This window comes from Hyalella azteca, unplaced genomic scaffold, assembly GCF_000764305.2.
Source record: "Hyalella azteca isolate HAZT.00-mixed unplaced genomic scaffold, Hazt_2.0.2 contig3573, whole genome shotgun sequence".
In the NCBI taxonomy this organism is placed as follows: domain Eukaryota; kingdom Metazoa; phylum Arthropoda; class Malacostraca; order Amphipoda; family Hyalellidae; genus Hyalella; species Hyalella azteca.
In genome coordinates this window covers 243119-263214 of record NW_025933818.1, presented here as the reverse complement: position 1 = coordinate 263214, position 20096 = coordinate 243119, and the positions used below count along the sequence as shown (strand labels likewise).

Genomic DNA, 20096 nt, shown 5'->3' with positions numbered 1-20096 from the left:
CTGCAAATTATTGGTCGAGACGTATAGAAATAGACTGGTATCTGTTGAGCTGAATAAAGGGTATTCAACCAAGTATTAAATTAAAATAATGCGGATTTATTGTTTTGTACGAATACTTTTTTCACCCGAAGAAGTGAACATGTTGCATTGTTTTTTGTTGCATTGAGATTTAATTTCTTTTGATAATATTTTTGAAAACTATGCGTCTCTATACATAATTTAAATCACTTTTCCTGTTAAGTTTGTGTACTTACATACATTAAAATACGATTTTTCAAGTGTACGAATATTTATTTCCCCCCACTGTATATGGAGAAGAATATCGATCTTACAGAGAAAGTAAATTTTTTAGTACAATTTTATGGTTCAAAGATTGTAACCAGTCTTAACACTAATAATAATCTGATTCATGTACTACTCTCAAAGGGAAAGGTAACGTCATTTACGTAGCGGGGAAATCTGAATCTAGTGAAAAATCAACAGAATGATACATAATCAAGAAAAACAGACCATTTAAGAAAATATTATTTAACAGAGATGAAAAATCAAAGGAAATTAAACTAATTTCAAGTAACAACAATTATAGCAATCATTTACGAATTCCGAATATAATTTGCAAGAAATGTAGCATAGCACCAAGAACTTTCTGTCTAATCATAACGGTTTAACAGGTCTCATTAAAAATCAGACATGAAGAAAGAAACGCTTCAGATTCATGAACTCTCCTGCGTAGTATCGTGAGCTCCATGGCACATATAACACGCTTACATACAACGTCTTCCAGCTCCGGTCTCCTCAGATCAATAAGACTAAGAAATAGAGCAGACAACATTAACGTGGAAAGCCTGAGTTAACAGTGATAAAGAATTTTACAGCATAAGTATATATGATCGTGAAAAAATTATCAAGGGAAATGGGACGAGATATCAAATAATTTTACGACCAAGACAAATTTGACGACCTTTGCACAATGAATTTTTTTTTAATTGTTTTAAGACAATTTGCATTCCACTCCCACTTTACCGAATAGAAAGTTACTTTAGTAGTGATATTAGTAACACAGATTCAAGAAACATTCTCATAAATATATAAAATTAATTAATTCACTTAATTTTAGGGTAACGTGCAAGTCGAGCGGTGAAGTTTAAAGTATCCTTAAAGTCCATTCCTCGAACGAAATATGAAAAATAATATGTGGCCACTAAACTTCACATCCTACGAGATCTAGAAAATCTGAATGGACCACATTAGGTGGGAGATCAAACTTGACTCAACACGACCCAAGATCAAACCGTCTAAAATAGGGAACTTGACCCATACCGAACCATCCCAGACACGGTATGACTGTCATTATAACACAGCATATACAAGCGTACATGGGTCCTGGTTAGAGTCGCTCCATGCCAGACACGGTATGACCGTTAGTATAACACGACATATGTAGGGGCGTACCTGAGTCCTGATTAGAGTCGCTTTCAGCAATCCTGGTGTTGGTGACGTCCTTGTGGGACGCCAGGAAGAGAACGACTTCGCCCTTCTCGTTCTTGATAGGAACGATGTCGAGCAGACACCAGAACGCAGTGCCTGCCAACGTAATGTAAGTCTTAGTCAACATAACGTAAGTCTTATATTAAACGTATATATGTAGTTCTTGATGGGAACGATGTCGAGCAGACACCAGAACGCAGTGCCTGCCAACGTAACGGAAGTCAATCTTCACTGGGGATTACAGCAAAGTATGTCATGGATGTTGAAATTGATAATAGCGTATTTCATTGAAGTATGAAGGAAAAAACCAAGTTCTCAGCAGTAAATCAGTACAAAGTGTAATTTTCGAGTTTTGCAGACTTGACTCGGTCTTGTATTCTTTTCGCAATAGACCGCAAAATTCAGGAATTTATCAGCTAATGATAATAAGGGAAGAGAAATTAAATAAGGACACTTGGTGGCATATATTTACTTCTACGGTGATAGCTTTCATGTTGACGCAAACAGGAAAAATATTGGAACAAATCCGTGAGAATGTTAAGCCTGAGACTTCTTTATCACTAAGTGAACGTGATTTGAATATCGGACATTTGTTCTCTTACACACGCTATTATCTGAACAAGAACTTTGAGTTCATCAAGTTGATGATGATATTGACCCTGACTAACTTTTAGATTTTTGCGCAAAAAAATACATAAAAAAATTCCTATAATAAATGCTGCAAATATTACATTATATTGTATTTTGGAAAATAAATTTACAATACATGACTGCAGCGAATTTAAAGGAGTTAATGAATAAAACTGAGTTAAGAATATAAGTGAGAAAATAAATTCTAAAGCCGATAAAATGTGGGGCTCTTTAGAGCCACGAAAAATAGTGAACGGTATTTTCCCCAATACTGGACTGAGAAAACTCTGGCTAAATTATCCTGTAACTCCAAGTTGGTATCTGAACGCCTCTATCCAAAAGGTGTTTTTATTAAATCAAAGTCCACTAAAATTTTAAACCATGAGCAATACTCGAAGATACATCCTACTTATCCAGCCAGGACATATCACGGGGAGTGAACATCGATGAATCGCAGGCAAGCATAAAATTAAAATGTTTGTTAATTAGTCATAATTCATAATTAAATTCACGAAACCAGAAGTAAGCCTGCTGTTATACCAGCAATTAATTTGAAACCATCATGTCGACACACCCTTAATTTCTCTACAACCATAGCCTAATAAAGATCCAGGAAAAATTACTTCTTAAAAATTTACCAAAGTATTTTGTCAAAATAAAATGTTATTTATCATTCTAATTCTAGAGTACATCTGCTGAAACCCATCTGCTGAAACCCAAGATGTGTTATTGTTCACAATAAGCAGATAAATGGTGAGAAACAGCAGCGGGAATCACATGCCGGCATATGCACATGAGGCATCGTCATCGTAATCAAATAACGTAACATTATCGCAGAGCAGTCTTTTATATGAAACATTTTTTATAATTATAATGCATGATAAAAATGCCGATCCTTCGGTAGAATCTGCACATTGGCACAAGCTGTCGTTGCGAGAAGAGACGTGAAACTGGAAGTGCAGTGTAACTTGAGGAAAACCTTCAGTATTTTAAAGCTTGAAATCTAGAATACGCATAGATCCATCTAAACAGTTTAAAAGTAGCGGGAGAATAACTGAAATCTGAACGATATGCATTATGATTTAAATTAATTTGTACATTTTTTATTCCATTAAATGATCAGCAATTAATGCAACTGCTACAGTTCAATTTACTTGCATATAAATAATGAAAACAGCATCCAAAAGAGGCATTCATGTACTTGAGATTAATTGTCTCGATTTAGAAACGCAACATTGCAGAATTAAATGAGCTTCATTGTAAGGCGACGACTTAGATAACCTAATATCAATAACCAGCATGATTATTAATCAGCACTTCTGATGTACTCCGTTAATTGATTATTATTGAATATATTGAAACATTTTTAACGCCAAGTTACTCACAAATAAGTTCGTGATTAGCACCAACTCAACACTTCGTTACATCACATTTTCGCTGAAGACATGTTTCCTACACCAACATTTCCACCAACCACCTCAAAAATAAGCACATAATGTGCATCATGCAGGCATACTGATTATTACATTATAGGTGCTACCACTTAGCCGAATAGGCCAAACAACTTACGCAGTAACTAAGATTCATCCGTGACCGAATAAAAAAAATCATGTTTTTAGCGAATTTTCTCATTTATGGAAAAAATGCACTATTGTGTTCGCTATGTCCGTCTGTCTGTCCGTCCGTCTGTCTGTCCATTCGTGACTTCACGTTTTCGTCGACGAGAAAATGCGCTCTCTGTCACTGCAGTGAGTACTGAGTTATATTTTTTCACGTAGCTACCATTCACAAGGTTGCATGCAGAAGAATCACGTAACTTGGTACGACAATAGCAACCTTACAGCAGACGTGCAACATGCCGTCTTTCATTTCATTCATGCCAGTCTCATCCACTGCACACTAACAGGCTTCGTCGTTGCGGGCACAGAGCGCAATTTCAGCGTGTTTAAGTTCAATTCCAGTGTGATGGATGATAACATGGCTGCTGCTGTGAAGTTCATCTCTACTATGATATCCAAGCTGATTCAACAACAGCTTAGAGCTATTGTTGGTCTAGGCTGTTTTCATTAAATATTTTAAAATATTTAATGGTAATTTGTATGAAAGTTACCGGGGAATGTAATCTTTGTTCATAATTGTTCCTATTTCAATCCCAAACTTTCCATCGATGGGTGCTTATTTTACCATCAGTTGTATAAAAGCAGCTACTTCATCAAATTTTCACGATTTAGCAATTCCCATAAACTTCCATTTCCATTTCGAGTTGGACAATAATTAACATCACCTCATATGTTAATTATTCACAAAGTACCTCAAAAATTTGCAATGCAAATTATGTTGATCTTAGTTTTCGAAGCACGGGACGTCACAGAGGCCGCCCAGCTTTGATGCTTTTGACTGATTGAAGAAGCCAATTAAAAAAATATCAGCCAAATGACAACAGCAAATCAAATCACCGTAATGCCAATTAGTTGATTGCCTCCTAACTTTCGATAATATTGACCGTGGCTTAATAAACAATTACAGCGTAGTCTCAATCGATGCCCAAGCCTCAATAAAATCACGTAAAGGCTCCACGTAATCGCTCAGTTAACCCTACGAGCACCAAGACTGATGACAATATTCGTCCATCAATTTGTACCCTTCGTACAGGCTTGTCAAATTGACAAGGCGACGTCAGTTGCATCGCTATCCTTCGGATCGACAGGCTTGTCAAATTGACAACACGACTTAAGTTGCATCGCTATCCTTCGTACAGGCTTGTCAAATTAACAACACGACTTTGGTTGCATCGCTATCCTTCGTACTGGCTCGTCAAATTTACAACACGATGTCAATCGCATCGTTACCATTGGTACAGGCTTGTCAAATTAACAACACGACTTTGGTTGCATCGCTATCCTTCGTACTGGCTCGTCAAATTTACAACACGATGTCAATCGCATCGTTACCATTGGTACAGGCTTGTCAAATTAACAACACGACTTTGGTTGCATCGCTATCCTTCGTACTGGCTCGTCAAATTTACAACACGATGTCAATCGCATCGTTACCATTGGTACAGGCTTGTCAAATTAACAACACGACTTTGGTTGCATCGCTATCCTTCGTACTGGCTCGTCAAATTTACAACACGATGTCAATCGCATCGTTACCATTGGTACAGGCTTGTCAAATTGACAACACGACTTTAGTTGCATCGCTATCCTTCGTACATGCTTGTCAAATTGACAACACGACTTTAGTTGCATCGCTATCCTTCGTACATGCTTGTCAAATTGACAACACGACTTTAGTTGCATCGCTATCCTTCGTACATGCTTGTCAAATTGACAACACGACTTTAGTTGCATCGCTATCCTTCGTACATGCTTGTCAAATTGACAACACGACTTTAGTTGCATCGATATCCTTCGTACTGGCTTGTCAAATTGACAACACGACGTCAATTGCATCGTTACCATTGGTACAGGCTTGTCAAATTGACAACACGACTTTAGTTGCATCGCTATCCTTCGTATCTGGCTTGTCAGATTGACAACACGACGTCAATTGCATCGTTACCATTGGTACAGGCTTGTCAAATTGACAACACGACGTCAGTTGCATCGTTAAAGTACGGTCAAAATGAACGATCAGAACTGCTCGCGTTTCCGTGCAATATTTCCCTAGGTCGCTGATGAGCGCTGATATATACGTATACAGTCTCCATTCAGGCAAGTTTTAAACAAAATGTAGCTGGGCTGCAGAGCTTGGAAAAAAAATTTTTTATGCTAAAACTTTTGGTGCGCTGTCTACAAAAAGAGAGTAAAAATCATATGCATCTCATTTATTTTCCCATGCGAAATAAATATTTAGCGAGAATATGACAGTTGATGTGCTTCTCGCACAAAAGTTTTCCTTCCAGTTGAATAGGAATATATACAAACAACGTTGCGGTTTGTACAAAAAAATTTACTGCAGGTAATGAATACAAAAAAGATAAACATTAATTTTAAGGATGAAACTGTGAGCAGCTGTTAAACGTACGAAGACCGTAAGATCTGAACAATGTTGACAGAGATCAACATAAAAATAATGTCTTCAAATCGTTATTCTCCCACACATGACTGGAATACGAAAAACATTTGAGTGCCCTCAACATACACATTCTCAAGAATCACCTGAATAGTTGTGCAAATTAAAACTCATGTTCAATCTGGAATGGCAATCCTATCTCCAATTTTCAGGTCTAGATTGCCCGTGGAACATTTTTTACGATGAATAATTTATTCACAATACTTCTGGTGCTCGGGGCGGTGACGATCGCTTCCGCTCAGATTCACCTCGGTGAGTTCCATTATAGGGACAAGTGTGCAGATGATAAACTTATGTGATTATCCAAAATAAACTTAGCTTAATTTTGATTAATGAATAGGTGAATGAATATGTAAATTTAAAAGCAAAAAATCATTATTTAGTATAAAATCAGGATTTTTTTCGGGAAGCTAAAAATTGTAACAAAAAAATTTTCATGGTTTCATGAAAATCAAAATTGAGATTCAAATGTCCACAAACCTGTAATTTTTAGTTATAAAATCGCCTTCCAAAGTGAAATAATTGTACATTAAAGGAGAGAAGAACATCATATTCAAATTAAGACTCAGAATGTCGACTTCAGTTATCAAGTCGCTTGTCTACTGCACTACTTTTGAAGCAATAACTCGTCTATACAAATTTTTGGCTAGAGCGCCGTACTAATAACGCGGATGTCGTGGGTTCGATCCCCATACTGGCCAAATATTTCCATCGCGCTGCAGAGGCTTCATTTCTAGAATTATACATTTCAATAATACGATTCCACCACTTTGAGTATTTATAGAAATAAAGTAAAGTTAAAAGATATTGAAGAACATATTTATTGTAATAATTCTGCTCGCATTCGCAGGCCCTCTGAACGTGGACGCGTCGTCGGTGACGGCGTCCGGCGTCTCGTCAGGAGCAGCGATGGCGACGCAGCTTCATGTGGCGCTCTCTTCCACCGTGCACGGCGTGGCGCTGTTTGCAGGAGGTCGGGTTACTTATCCCATTTAAAGTCGTTTTAATACAAACCTATACCACATCGTCGGTAACTTAAATAGATTGGGTGAAGCCGTATAACGTGTCCGTCACTGTACACTCCGAAATCCGGCTTTAATATCGTTTAAATACAAACCTACAGCACTTGGTCGGTAACTAAAATAGATTGTGTGAAGCCGTATAACGTGTCAGTCACTGTACGCTCCAAAATCTGGCACCAAATAAGCCATTTCTTTATATTTAGTGCCTTCTTAATAAGTGATGTGGTACGAGCCTCACACCCAAGGCACGAGATTATTTTCGTATATCAGATACCCAAGCATAGAGACGAAAATAACGAAGTTAGGAATGATTGAGGAATTAGTGAGGTTTTGTTTAAAAGATTTTCATCGTTAATTTGGTGAGGGATCCGACAATCCTTTCAAGAGATCGTGAGAGGGCACTCGCCAAATTTGTCCAGATCAAAAAACATAAGTCGTTCATCGCACACATAGCTGGCAAAGAGGCAAAAAATATAATTTTCAACGTGGAAAGGTATTAGTATAAATTAGAAATTATAGCAACAATGACCGAATCATTTAAAGAAATAATAATTAATTATTCTATTAGTGTAATTATTTTCTTCAAATATAATAACATGCTTTAGGCATTTTCGACATTACGTCGCTTACGGCGCTCCTATCAAGCAAATATACAGTAATGAAAGATTAACAGCAAAATTAATTATGTTCGACGAGTTCAGGCAAATCATGGACGTCGTTGCAAATGCGCGCGGCATTCAACACGATATTTCAAGCGGAATCAATAGCAAATAAATATTGATAACAATAAACCCGAATATTTTTAAATTTTAACAGCTGAGGTCACTACTCCTATTACCAAGCTCAATAATTAAACACATTTTTGTTAAGCTAGGTTTTCGTTCAAAAGTTACGATTGAGTCGATATGTTTTAATTTAATTAATATAATAGTTTACTTAATTAAGGTACAGAGTTTGGCAGCTGGCAACAAAATTCCATATTGATAAAACAGATGTGTGTTCTCAATAAGTAAAATTACACCAGGAGAGACGACTTTTTCTGACGTCAGTATGACACTGACAACACACATCCTGCTGCTGTTTAAGTTTTCACTAAATTTCAATTAAAACTGCATGGGGATCACAAGCAGCAGCAGACTGCCAAACGAATATCGTGGCTCCGTGACCATGACCGGCAGGCTATCATCTCGCAATATCATATGAACGATAAAGAGTCTTTCCAAAGTCCGTATTAAATTCAACCTCTACAGGACTTACATGAGGACGTGTTTCACTAACGTTATAGGTAAAAAATTCTCTTTACAAACCAAAATAAAAATTTCTAAATTATTTTTGACATGAAATTAGTTTCTTTATTATTTACTTCACAAAAGAAACGGTCAACTGATATTATTGTCCTTGTGCAGTGGTATTCCATTGCGCACAGGGGCTGCTCTCCGAGGCTCTGGTGTGCATGGAGACCCCTGCGCTGGTGCCGGTCGCAACACTCATCTCCGAGACAGACAAGTCAGAGACGAATTATGCAATCATATACAAAAGCGTTCAGTTCCATGTAGATTGTATGTTTTATTGAGACAACCGGCCGTCCCAGGAGGCAAGGAGGAGGTAAGGAGTCGGGAGGTAAGACGGCGTTGTTTAGGAGTCAACAGCCCAGAAATTTATTTTCTACTTTGAGGCTCAGAGAGAAGCCTCTCGAAAGTCTTGGATCCCAGAGTTTTCTGAGATAAAGAGGACTTGTGAAATTCCGTTTAGATGTGCGGGCAAAAGTTAACCTTTAATGTTGCTTCACTTTATATTTTTGGTAACTTAGTTGGGGCTTTTCTTCATAAACTAAAGGTTATTACAGTAAATTGCTTGAAGTGTTTTTTTAATTTATCGCAACAATTTTTTTCAATTTGAGGATCCTAAAAGAACTAAATTTTTGCTCCCATCGCATCTTTCCGGATATTCTTGATTTTTTATTTTATATGTACTTGCTTACTATTCAAGCTCAACCATTGGTATAGCGAAAGAAAAAAATCGAAGAAACGTTTCAATTAGTGATTGATGCAACTGGAATCTGTACCCAGGTGAACATCTTGTTTGCGCGTTCTCGGATCAGCATTTCAGTGCGCATTTACACTCATGGACCACTTTACACTCATAGACCATTGTTTTTCTTTTTTATGCAGTTTTTAAGCATGCTCAGTGACATTTCTAAGAATCATTATAACCTAATTTTTCTGTCTTTTTACGTTCATTTATAAACGAGGCGTAGGCGAGCGAGGTGGCAGAATTTCTGAGCCGCGCCAGGTTTCCAACATAGGCACTTTATACTACATGCTTATTTAAAATTTGGTCTCAAGTGGCGACACGCGCAATTGGAAATATTTCGTTCCCTTGACAGCATGGAATCACGAGGCTCCATTGACTCGACATCCAATTTGGTGGGCGACAAGGCTTACATTTTTGCTGGGTCTCTCGACACGGTAGTCAAGCCAGGTAAAGTGGTGACAAGAACCCAATTTTTCGTGCACTTTCTCATTGTACATCAATATATGTAGTTTAACTACGTATCAGAATTTGCAAAAAAATTAATTAATGTTTCCAATCAGGTTATGATAATTAGTTAGTTATGAATTAATGCAATATTTCAATTAACCATCAATGTGTTCTGTTACCATTGCAAGTATTTTTCGACCTCATGATCTGAATGAACATAAATACTTCTTAAATAGTTAATAATAATATTATAAGAGTAATAATAATAATGATTATATTGATAGCGGTCTCAGCAATTATTAGGCCGTTGGACCTGTCACCGACTCTTATCATTGCAGAATATTCACAGCTTGTAGCGGTATCGAACACGTAATTCACTGCTATAATTTTTCTTCTGTGTAACCGCCCGGCCTCCTCGCCGATTCTGACCAAAAACTGGCGCAATATAGACCTGAGATCGAACCCGCATCTTTCTGCTCCAATAACAGCCAGTACCTGAACTGGACCACCACCAGGAATGATAAGAAATGTTATAAAAATTATCCCTTACAGGCGGCAACATTCCATCATCCCGATCAATAATTCATGATAGAAACTGAGACTACATGTTGTTACTTCTATGCTCAAGTACACCATGGCAGAGAAGCCTTTCCAGCCAAATGACTCAACCATGATTTATGACGGAAACTCTGCAAAAGATACTGTAAATGCAAGGAAAATATATTATTTAGAATGTTGTGTTCAATATGTAAACAAGTTGAAAATAGAATGTGGACTAATCTATGATACCGATGAGTTGAAAACCGAAATGGCTGGAGTTGCTGCCGGACAGAACACGCTATTGCTATCATATTCTGACAGTCACTTAAGAGAAATGGCTCGCAGCAATTTGTTATAGAGTTGCATAATGTCATGATTCACTCTTATCTTATTATTCACATTTGCCTCCTTACAGGTAATGGTCCAAATATTGAAGAGTTTTACTCCCACTACGGCGTCCAATTGATTACTGAGTACGGGGTAGTGGCCGAGCATTGTCAGGTATGTTACAAAATTCGAACATGTGTCAAAAAAGAAAAAAGGAGTTACATAATTAGAATCAAAATTTCGGAACGGAAGTCCAGTCTTGAGATCTTTTTCTTTATACCACATGAATTTTTAAACGATGATAGTGCCAATAAGGTTAGTGATTTATAACACTTAAGATTGCTAAAACATCAAATCTTTATTGATGTTCCATGACTGTTTTAAAAGAACAGCATAAGCACGTATTTTGAAAGATCAACTGCATTAAAAGTTGCTGCTTATGAAAAATATTTTAGAAATAACATTTCACAGTTACAATTAAATCTCACTCATATTTGCCTATCAAATAAGTGAAGAATTGCTGTGATAAATAAGGTTGACCATTTGAAACAACTCATATCGCTTTGTAAATTAGATTGCACCCAGAAAGTATTTATACGTCCCCATTGATATACATATACAGTGGGTGTAAGAAGTATCCGACACAAAGGAAAAACTTTATTTAATTAGAGCTTATCCAACAAAATAACATAAGCAAACACTATTTTAAGGTAAATTTAAATGGGAAATACATATATCATATCAAAACAACAATATCATTATTTGTTGACTTGATAATTGCAATTTTGTAAAAGTTAAGTTTCAAAATAAGAATGTTTTTACTTCGTGTCGGATACTTTTCGCACCCACTGTATGTGTATACCTAAAGGTGCTCTCGTCGTGACCTGGTCGCAATCAAACTCCCGGCTAGGACTATACCATGATAACTGTGAAATGAATATTTACTTTTTAGCGCATTTTCTCATTAATGGAAAAAATGCACTATTGTGCTCGCCATGTCCGTCTGTCCGTCTGTCTGTCTGTCTATCTGTCCGTCTGTCCGTCCGTCTGTCCGTGACCTCAAGTTTTCGTCGACGAGAAAATGCGCTCTCTGTCACTCACTGCAGTGAGTACTGAGTAATATTTTTTTCGATTCCCTAGAAATAGTAATGTAAAAATGTTATGAAATTTAAAAGAAAGGGGAAAATATCTAATTAGGTATAGAGGTTAGCAAATAACTTCATACGGAAATATTTCCTCGTTTTAATGACGGAACCAAATCATTTCACTCCAAATTATATGATTACAATCGGCTGCAGAAAAAAAATAAAATTTTTATTTATTTTATAAGATTTTATATATTTAATTTCTACAAATCAAAAATTAGATGTCTAATTTAGTTGATATTTTCGACTCGTCAAATTCGTGTTCAAAAGATTCGAGTAATCATTTATATTTTATAATAAATATTATTACTACTACTAAATACTACCTCAACTAATTCCGCGGTTAAAGTATGGTTCAGAAATAAGGTTTGCTAACATAGAAACCTGAACTATTTTCCCAAAATCAGTTTGGGGAGTCAGATTTGTGATATGAAACTGATCTATGAATGATGATTATAAATGTTAGTTTTAATCATAGTTACCATGAAATAAAATTGAACTTGCGACGATTATTATCAAGTGCCAAGAAATTAAACAAAATTAGAGGTAACATGATGTTCTAAATACATTTTAAAATTTCATCAGTTTATTTACACGTTAAATATAGGACTGGTTGCTTATTCAACATGTTATTTGAATGCGAGCCCGAAATTTATTAAGCCTACAGACAAAACAGATATTGACTTGAAGAAATACGTTCATTTAAATTAATGGACCTAATAATAGCAAATTGGCAACTACGATAAGACCGACAAAATTACGACGACTTTGTTAGATTGTTCACTAATATGAAGTGAGTTTCAGCCAACTGACAACCACGGCCCGGCCTGCTCGTATCTGGGTGGCGACTATATCAACAACTGCGTGTACAATGGCGCCTACGAAGCCTTGAATGCGCTCTACGGCGACATTCAGCGGCCTACTGGTAAGATTTACAGAGCATCTAATTTTCGGATTTGCTTCATGTTTCTCACCATTTTAGGCAGATTCATAATAATGCTCCCGCATACATTCGTAGCTAATGTTTATTTGAGGGAAAAATAAGGTAATATTAGCTTCTCAAATCAAGTTCTACTTTTTGTCAGAACGAATGTAGAACTTGAAAACTATCCCCAGTTTTGACCAAACCGAGGCCGTTCCGTTGGCGATTGAAAGGAGTTCAATTCGGGACGAAGAGCCGTGGTATCGATGTATCTCAGCCGAGACGGCGGTCAAGAATCCAATTATAGTTCGGGTTAATACCACACAGCCGAACACGTGCTAGGAATATGCCAGCCTCGGTCCAGTCCAATATTCTTTATTGCATTTACATAGAAATATTCACACCAGTCGTGCAAGGCACCTGCCATGACTATGGTGTGAATGCTTCTAGGAAATGCATGAAACGATATTGGACTGGACCGAGGCTGGCATATGACTGACCCGGCTCTATTGCATGGTGGGAACAGAGTCTTTATCGCATCCTGTCACTCCTGAACAACCTGAAGCCCTATTGCCTGAATCCACGTACGTAACTTGTTTCAAACCCGCAGTCTGATGGTCAGAGGCCGCCTCTCTATATATGTTTTGAAATTCGAATCCACATGTCAAAGATCATCATCCATACATTCTCACACCGAATGCACAAACATTTATATGCGAATAAAAGTTTGAAAAAAATCAGCAAGACAGTATAAACGTAGACATTAGGCACATATAACCGAAAGTTTCCAAGATTATCCAGAAACAATAACTTTGCGTTCTCCATTAACATATCAAGTGCCTGGACGTTATATTCATCCTTCACAAATCCATGCCTTTTAAACTTAAATACACCGACGCCTACAAAGTCTCCGCTGCAAACCATTCAAGATCGTTAATTGTCACTTCACAAATTTTCGCATCCATCAAGTTCGGGAATAGGCATTGTTGCACTCAAATTGCATGAATGTTTCTCATTTACAAAAATAATTTCCAAAATAAACGCAGATTTAGTTGAAGAAAGTGAAAATCATAAAAAAGAATCTAGAATGCACTAGCAAATATAAAGACGACTTGATTTTAAGTCGTAAATTGATTAAGAATTTAAAAACAAAGAAAATATTCCATAAAATTTACTATTTCTTTCAGTGAAAAAACTTTTCGGAGTCCAGCCCCACAGTCAGTTTTCAAGATCCTAAAACAGAATAATTGTCAATCAGTTTTAGTTCAATAATTTATTCTACTCGTACATGCGTTTTCGGATATCGAAGTGATGATAGACGTGGACTCAGAAACGTTTTCTCACATATAGAAATGGCGAATTTCTGGCTATTTTCTACACCAGCAAATGAACAAACACGATGAGCGATACTTCGATTAGGTGTACGAGAAAATCGACTGCGTGCATTCCATTTAAAAAATTATTTTTCCATAATTTTTCTTGCAGATGCCCAATAAATCTGAACTTTTGAGTAGCTTTTCAATATCTCCATCAGTTGCAAAATTGTCAGCAAAAATTCATCACGGATCAATTTTCATCCAATTCAAAACAAATCAAAATAGCCAAACATTCACTATCCCGAGAGAGCTTCATTTGTACAGAGTGGCGCGCAAAAGTTGAGAGAACTCGATAGCTGAACTGACTGCATTCACAAGGGATGGCCTGTAACTGCTCAAATAAAGGGGACCAAAAAATTTGCGCGATTTGAGACCAACAGTCGTGAAACGAGTGTCAATTTTTATGAATATTTCACTCCTGGCTACGCTGCTGCGAATATTGACTTTGTCGAGAATACTTTTTCGTCAGAAAAAGTTTTCATTATAATATGAAATGGAAACTGGAATTTATGAGCAAGAAATTTTAAATTCAATTTGTTTCAGATGTCAATAGAAGTACCTTGCAGACCAAAGAGTTCTCTGAAACAGTTCCATCAGAACTAGTATAGGATTGTTATCAGAGCAGTCGAGGTAGGTTGATCTGTAGCTTACAAAACAATCTTATAACAACAACAATTCTTTAATGATGTGCAAGTCATAGTCTTGAAAATTTCTTCTCGTAATATTACCGGTTCTAAGCTGCAAATTAATGGCTGCAAATTTTCAGTAAACTCCGGAGCATTAACTTGAAGTGTCTGGCTACCAATCCTTGGGCATTAAGCGACCAAATAATTTACTTTTTCTTAACGGAGCTGAGACATGAATGATCGTTTTTCAGCTTTTTGTTCAGTATGTTTTCAAAATTAACCCCTTTTTCATGGAATGCCGCGTAAAAAGCTTGTGACATGAATGAACGTATTTTAGTTTTTGTTCAGTGTGTTTTCAAAACGAATCATTTTTTCACGGAATGCCGCGTAAAAAGTTTGTGACATGAATGAACGTATTTTAGTTTTTTCTACAGTATGTTTTCAAAGTGAAAACTTTTTTTCACGGAATGCCGCCTAAAAAGTTTCAGACATGAGTGAAAAAATTTTAATTTTTTGTTCAGTATGTTTTCAAAATGAACCTTTTTTTCACGGAATGCCGGGTAAAAAGTTGATCGTATACAACTCGAAAAATTTCAATCTACATATCAACATGAAGAATAACTTTTTCTGGCATCAGCTAGTAAATTATAACACTGGACTAATGCGTCAGGGTCGGAGGCGCTGCTCGGAACCTTCGCCGAGTTCGACCAAGGCGACTTCTTCACGCTTGGCCTGCCGTCGCAGTCGAGCATGGACAACGTGGGCTACGTGTACATCCCGTCCGCGTGTGAGGACGGCACGGTCACGTGCAAGCTACACGTAGCTCTGCACGGCTGCCTTCAGGGCAGGTACACAAATATTCTTACCACCTTCTTATCCTCTAAATTAGCAAATACATTCTTATTCTATAAGCATTTATTATGAGTTATCTATAATTTTAGTCTCTTAACGTCATAATGTAATCGTGCAAGTGATTTAATAAGATCCGCAGTCATGTACAAGTGCAATTGACCAGGCAAATGAGTCCCAGCTGACCAAAATTTAAATTCTTTGCACCAAATCCTTTCAATAACAATTTATAACAAGAAATTTATATCTGCATAGTAATTATGATTAGGTAGTTTGTAAACGATCACACCTAATAAGTTTGGTTGTAAAATTCGCCGTCTTAACCAATATGTGAAGAGAACACAACCCTGTGTCACAGAGAAGCGATGGGCGACACGTTCGCTAAGAACACAGAGTACCTGCAAGTGGCAGAGCTCAACAACATCATCGTGATCTTCCCACAAGCTATCAGCACCATCCTCAGCAACCCCAACGGCTGCTGGGACTGGTGGGGCTACACTGGAATTGGTTATTGTGAGTACATATAGCGTGATGTGTTCATTGTGATACCGAACAACATCTGAGATGGTGAAGGTACACGAAACATTAATATTTGATGTGATCAATGTGCCGCTAATGTGTTCATTTACTGTCGTCCCGGCGGGTATAAAGTGATAAATTATGTCGTTAATTTTGACGTAATATGGTACTCGCTACTCAAATATAAAATTTAGATTATTTATATTGAGAAATAAAAAATCGTGGATTATAGTTTCAATTCAATAACAAACTAAACTGAACGCGCTACGCAAAAAATTGCAAAAAAAGATTAAAACGCTTGATTTAAAGCTCGTTTTTGTCGAATTTCAGCCACAAACAACGCACCGCAAATCGTTGCCATCAGGAGGATGATCGAGACGGTCATCGGATGAAAACATGCAAGCAGATTTGAACCAAACTCCACAAGCACAAAGAATAACAAGTAAATGATCTGCAGAAAATAATTACTCATAAAAATAATACAATGATCTTACTTTATTATACAATGAGTTGGAGGAATGTCCAAGCAGGCTCTTCTAATCTGTGCTATCTCTGGCTATAAATAAAAAATCATCAGAAACTGTAACGATATTTTCTTTACATTTTATTATGAAATACGGGATGTTCAAGCTTGACCACGTCTATAAGCCCCTGAAATATGAAATTTTGTATCGAATTTACAGTTACACTTTTGATAGCAAGAAAATATACTCAAGTGAAATTTTGTTCAGCTAGATATGCAGGTGCAGCTGGTATGAGAAGATCGTTCAAATTGAATTCTCATTGCAATCACAGGCGATTGATTGAACACTGCACATTCCCCCGATTGCTTTTTTGGTTTGTTCCTTCAAACGATTCGATTAGAAGCCATCGTTAACAATTGAAGCTCATTTCCCGAAATTTGCAGTGATATCGATGAGGGCGCTGATAGCTCTACATTGCAACTGCATAAATGACTTCAATTGCAACGAAAGATCAAAAGTGGAGAGACGCCGCAGGCTGGAATGTCACTGTCAATTGGATCAAATTTTCCAGGAATGAGTCACAATGAATCGTTTCTTAATGATCAGCTTTAAATGTACACATGACTCCACCCATGAAAAATATTTTAAAATTTGAGTCACTTCACGTATCTGGCCAGGTAATATAGTGTCAGCATGAGGAGGTTAAAGAATGTTCCAGGCAGGGTTGCCCGGGTAGCTGCCCACCTACCCACCCGGGCTGGTTTTTTTAACGTAAAAAACCCGGGTTTTTTAAAAATCCGGAGTAAAAAGAAAGTTTTAAAAAATTAAGAATTCATCAAAATTATCCCATGTTTGAATTTCATGATGCAATAATACTGGATAGAAGTTATCAAAAATACATCTATCTGGATGGTATGGAAAAATTTTTTTATTTACGGACGGATCACTTTAAAACTTGGTACACAGGTGTAAAACAGAAATCTAGGACTTTTTTGTTCGTGCAAATTTTTCTAAAAAAATGAAAGAAAACGCGAATTTAATAGAAAACGGCAAAAAGGGGGGTACTGTAGAAATCTACACATTCGATGCGAGTTACATATCATTCGATGCGTAAAGACCATATCTAGAGATTCATCAAATCCATTCTGCGAATATTGCAATTGTGTCTAATTTCTAGCCGCTTATTTAGCAATTTATGTCACACCATTGATAGAGAAATAAATTTCACAGGGGATTTATGTAACAATTTGATGTCAGCTTTATCTAAACTGTAGGTTTAATATAAATTTGAACTTAGGTGTTAATTTAATTTGCATATTTTAGTTTCGCAATGTAATATTTAGATACCGTAGTCATTTGCTATGCTTTTTACTAAAAAGTCCATTAATTACGTTGCAATAAAAATTTGTCATCAATAAAAAACTACAGTTAAGACTGTGGAATGAAGTTGGAGCAAAATATTGACTTTTTTATGTTTTGTCATAAAAACACTTAATATTTTGGCTACTCAAGATTCAAATCTTAAAAGACTTGACAAAAGAAAGGCTGGTAATGAAAAAAGAAGATCAAACCCCCCAGGTATGTAATTTCAAGACATGATGAGAGAGAATTTTTTTAAAGAGGTTATTTTACTAGAATACTAGGTTTTTATGAACATGTGAGTTTTTTATTCTGCATCCCAGCTAAAAAGCAACTAGCAATACAATCCTGTCAATTTTTGAGCACTTACAGTAGTTGAAGCCTAAAGGATTAGTACAAATTCCAAAGTGATTAGTCTAATTATTCAATAATTATGAGGAAGAAACTGAAAATTGTTTTTACAAGCTTGCACTATTTGAGTTTGAGAAACAAGAAAATATGCAAGAATTGGGTTAACTGTTTCAATACATATTTTTTTCCAACAATCTGTAGTCTCTGACAGAGATGTGTCACTGTTTTATTAATAGTGATACATCAAGTTCCTTCAACTCCCTATTAAAAAAATTGGCAATTATTGGATTTAATTAAAGTTATCGCAAATGTAACAACAGAAGTTGATACTCTATTTATAGTATGAAATTTTTAATAATCAACATAAATTATAAAAACTTTGAAGATGAGTATGAATGATAAAAGTGAAAAAAGTAATATAAGCCATATTACCCATTAATTTGCCAGGGTTTTTTAATTAATACCATGAGGGTTGGGCAATTTGAAAAAAAACCTGGGTTTTTGCAACCCTGATTTCATCTGCATTAGTAAACGACAAAATACGATGCAACGCTTACGATATGTGTCATTCCATTGGTAGCGTTTTAATTTCAAGTAGTCTCATCTGCAAGGAAGACATAATTAAGTAAACAGTTGAAATTTATCCACCGCGAATATACGTGTTGTGTCACGTGATTTTTACCACGTTTTTCTTAGCTCGCTTTCGTGTCTGTGATGATCAAATCTTGCAATCGATATTTCACCAACTTTCCCATTAGCTAGCGCTCTGAAACTTTTAGGGAAGCTCAGCTCCCGATAACAATACAATAATCAATAATTTGTTGCACGTTTCCAGGCGTATAAACTCTAGAGAAACTCACAAGCAGGGGTTGGAACCTTTAATGCACGTCATCCTCGAGAGGATATTCGTGTTTAGACTGCGTATATCGATGATACGCTTCGTATCATCGATACGTACATCAAGTCAAGTAAATTGGCTGGCAACAACGTGTTTCGTGTGTAGCAACGGACTAAAAATGATAAACAGAGATCAGTAGCTGCCGAAAAAATATTTTCTACTTTTGAGTCCACATGAAAAACGTGGTCTTTAAAAATTTTTTTTTATACATTTTATTTATAGTTAGTATTTTCGCGTGTGCTAAAATTATTTTCTCACAGATTATTATGTAAAATTATAAAGTACTCGTCAACATACCAGAACACCAAATGATATTGACCCAATTCGACTATCTAAAATCAATCGTACACATCGTTAATGAACGTTTTTCGTACATCTATTACCTAGCTAGTAATTATAAAAAATACATACTCTGCCGCATACATCGGCAGAGCTTTCGTCAAGACTTGGCCCTCATAGTTATAAACTAAAAAGTTGTTCTCGAGAAGAGAATAACGTTTTCTTCATGGCCTCGGTGGGAGAGATGGCCATACTTCCGCCGCCGCCTTCCATGATTCATATTTGATATTATCCTGCGCGTGTGGAAAATATCGGAACACGGAAACTTGAAGCTTTCGGTGACAGTACGTTTTACGATAATCGTACATACACGATAAGCGTGCATACACGATAATCGTACATACACGATAATTGTACATACACGATAATCGTACATACACGATAATCGTACATACACGATAATCGTACATATGTCTGACGCCTGCGATACTCAACGAAACTGATAGTCTGGTCGGTACACGACATCTGGAACGTTCACGAAAATCCGCCCCAGCAACAAGCCAGCAAAAGATCCTTTCTCAACCAAGTTAAGCGATCTTCAAGAGTTAAGCGATCTTCAGACTATTCATTCCTAATTGTAAAATTACTATAACTCACACATTTCGCGACACTAAAGTTAGAAAACGTAATTAGCGTGTAAATAAAATCATAAAGGAATCAATAACTGGAGGAATTCATGTTCC

At 36.5% G+C, this 20096-nt stretch overlaps 2 protein-coding genes across 2 annotated transcripts in view; one reads left to right on the top strand and one right to left on the bottom strand.

The window, feature by feature from the left end:
* LOC108667415 (potassium voltage-gated channel subfamily H member 8) overlaps positions 1-20096 on the bottom strand; it is a 152245-nt gene that overhangs the window by 58720 nt on the left and 73429 nt on the right. The window contains exon 3 of the mRNA XM_047879660.1: positions 1453-1584. Coding sequence (XP_047735616.1) covers positions 1453-1584 — 132 coding nt within the window. The remainder of the gene's footprint in view (positions 1-1452; positions 1585-20096) is intronic.
* LOC108667432 lies at positions 6192-16585 on the top strand. The gene is made up of 9 exons (XM_018154455.2): positions 6192-6447; positions 7046-7168; positions 8624-8723; positions 9604-9698; positions 10654-10739; positions 12515-12635; positions 15305-15482; positions 15842-15996; positions 16333-16585. Exons 1-9 carry the CDS (start codon positions 6378-6380, stop codon positions 16392-16394), a joined length of 990 nt encoding a protein of 329 aa, XP_018009944.1. The 5' UTR covers positions 6192-6377; the 3' UTR covers positions 16395-16585.

What these genes read in the sequence shown, in the direction of transcription:
- LOC108667432 (XM_018154455.2), top strand. Translation starts at nt 6,378, where the DNA reads ATGAATAATTTATTCACAATACTTCTGGTGCTCGGGGCGGTGACGATC. An exon ending in TTCCGCTCAGATTCACCTCG is followed by an intron (nt 6,448 to 7,045) that starts GTGAGTTCCATT and finishes TCGCATTCGCAG; the next exon opens with GCCCTCTGAACGTGGACGCG. An exon ending in CGTGGCGCTGTTTGCAGGAG is followed by an intron (nt 7,169 to 8,623) that starts GTCGGGTTACTT and finishes GTCCTTGTGCAG; the next exon opens with TGGTATTCCATTGCGCACAG.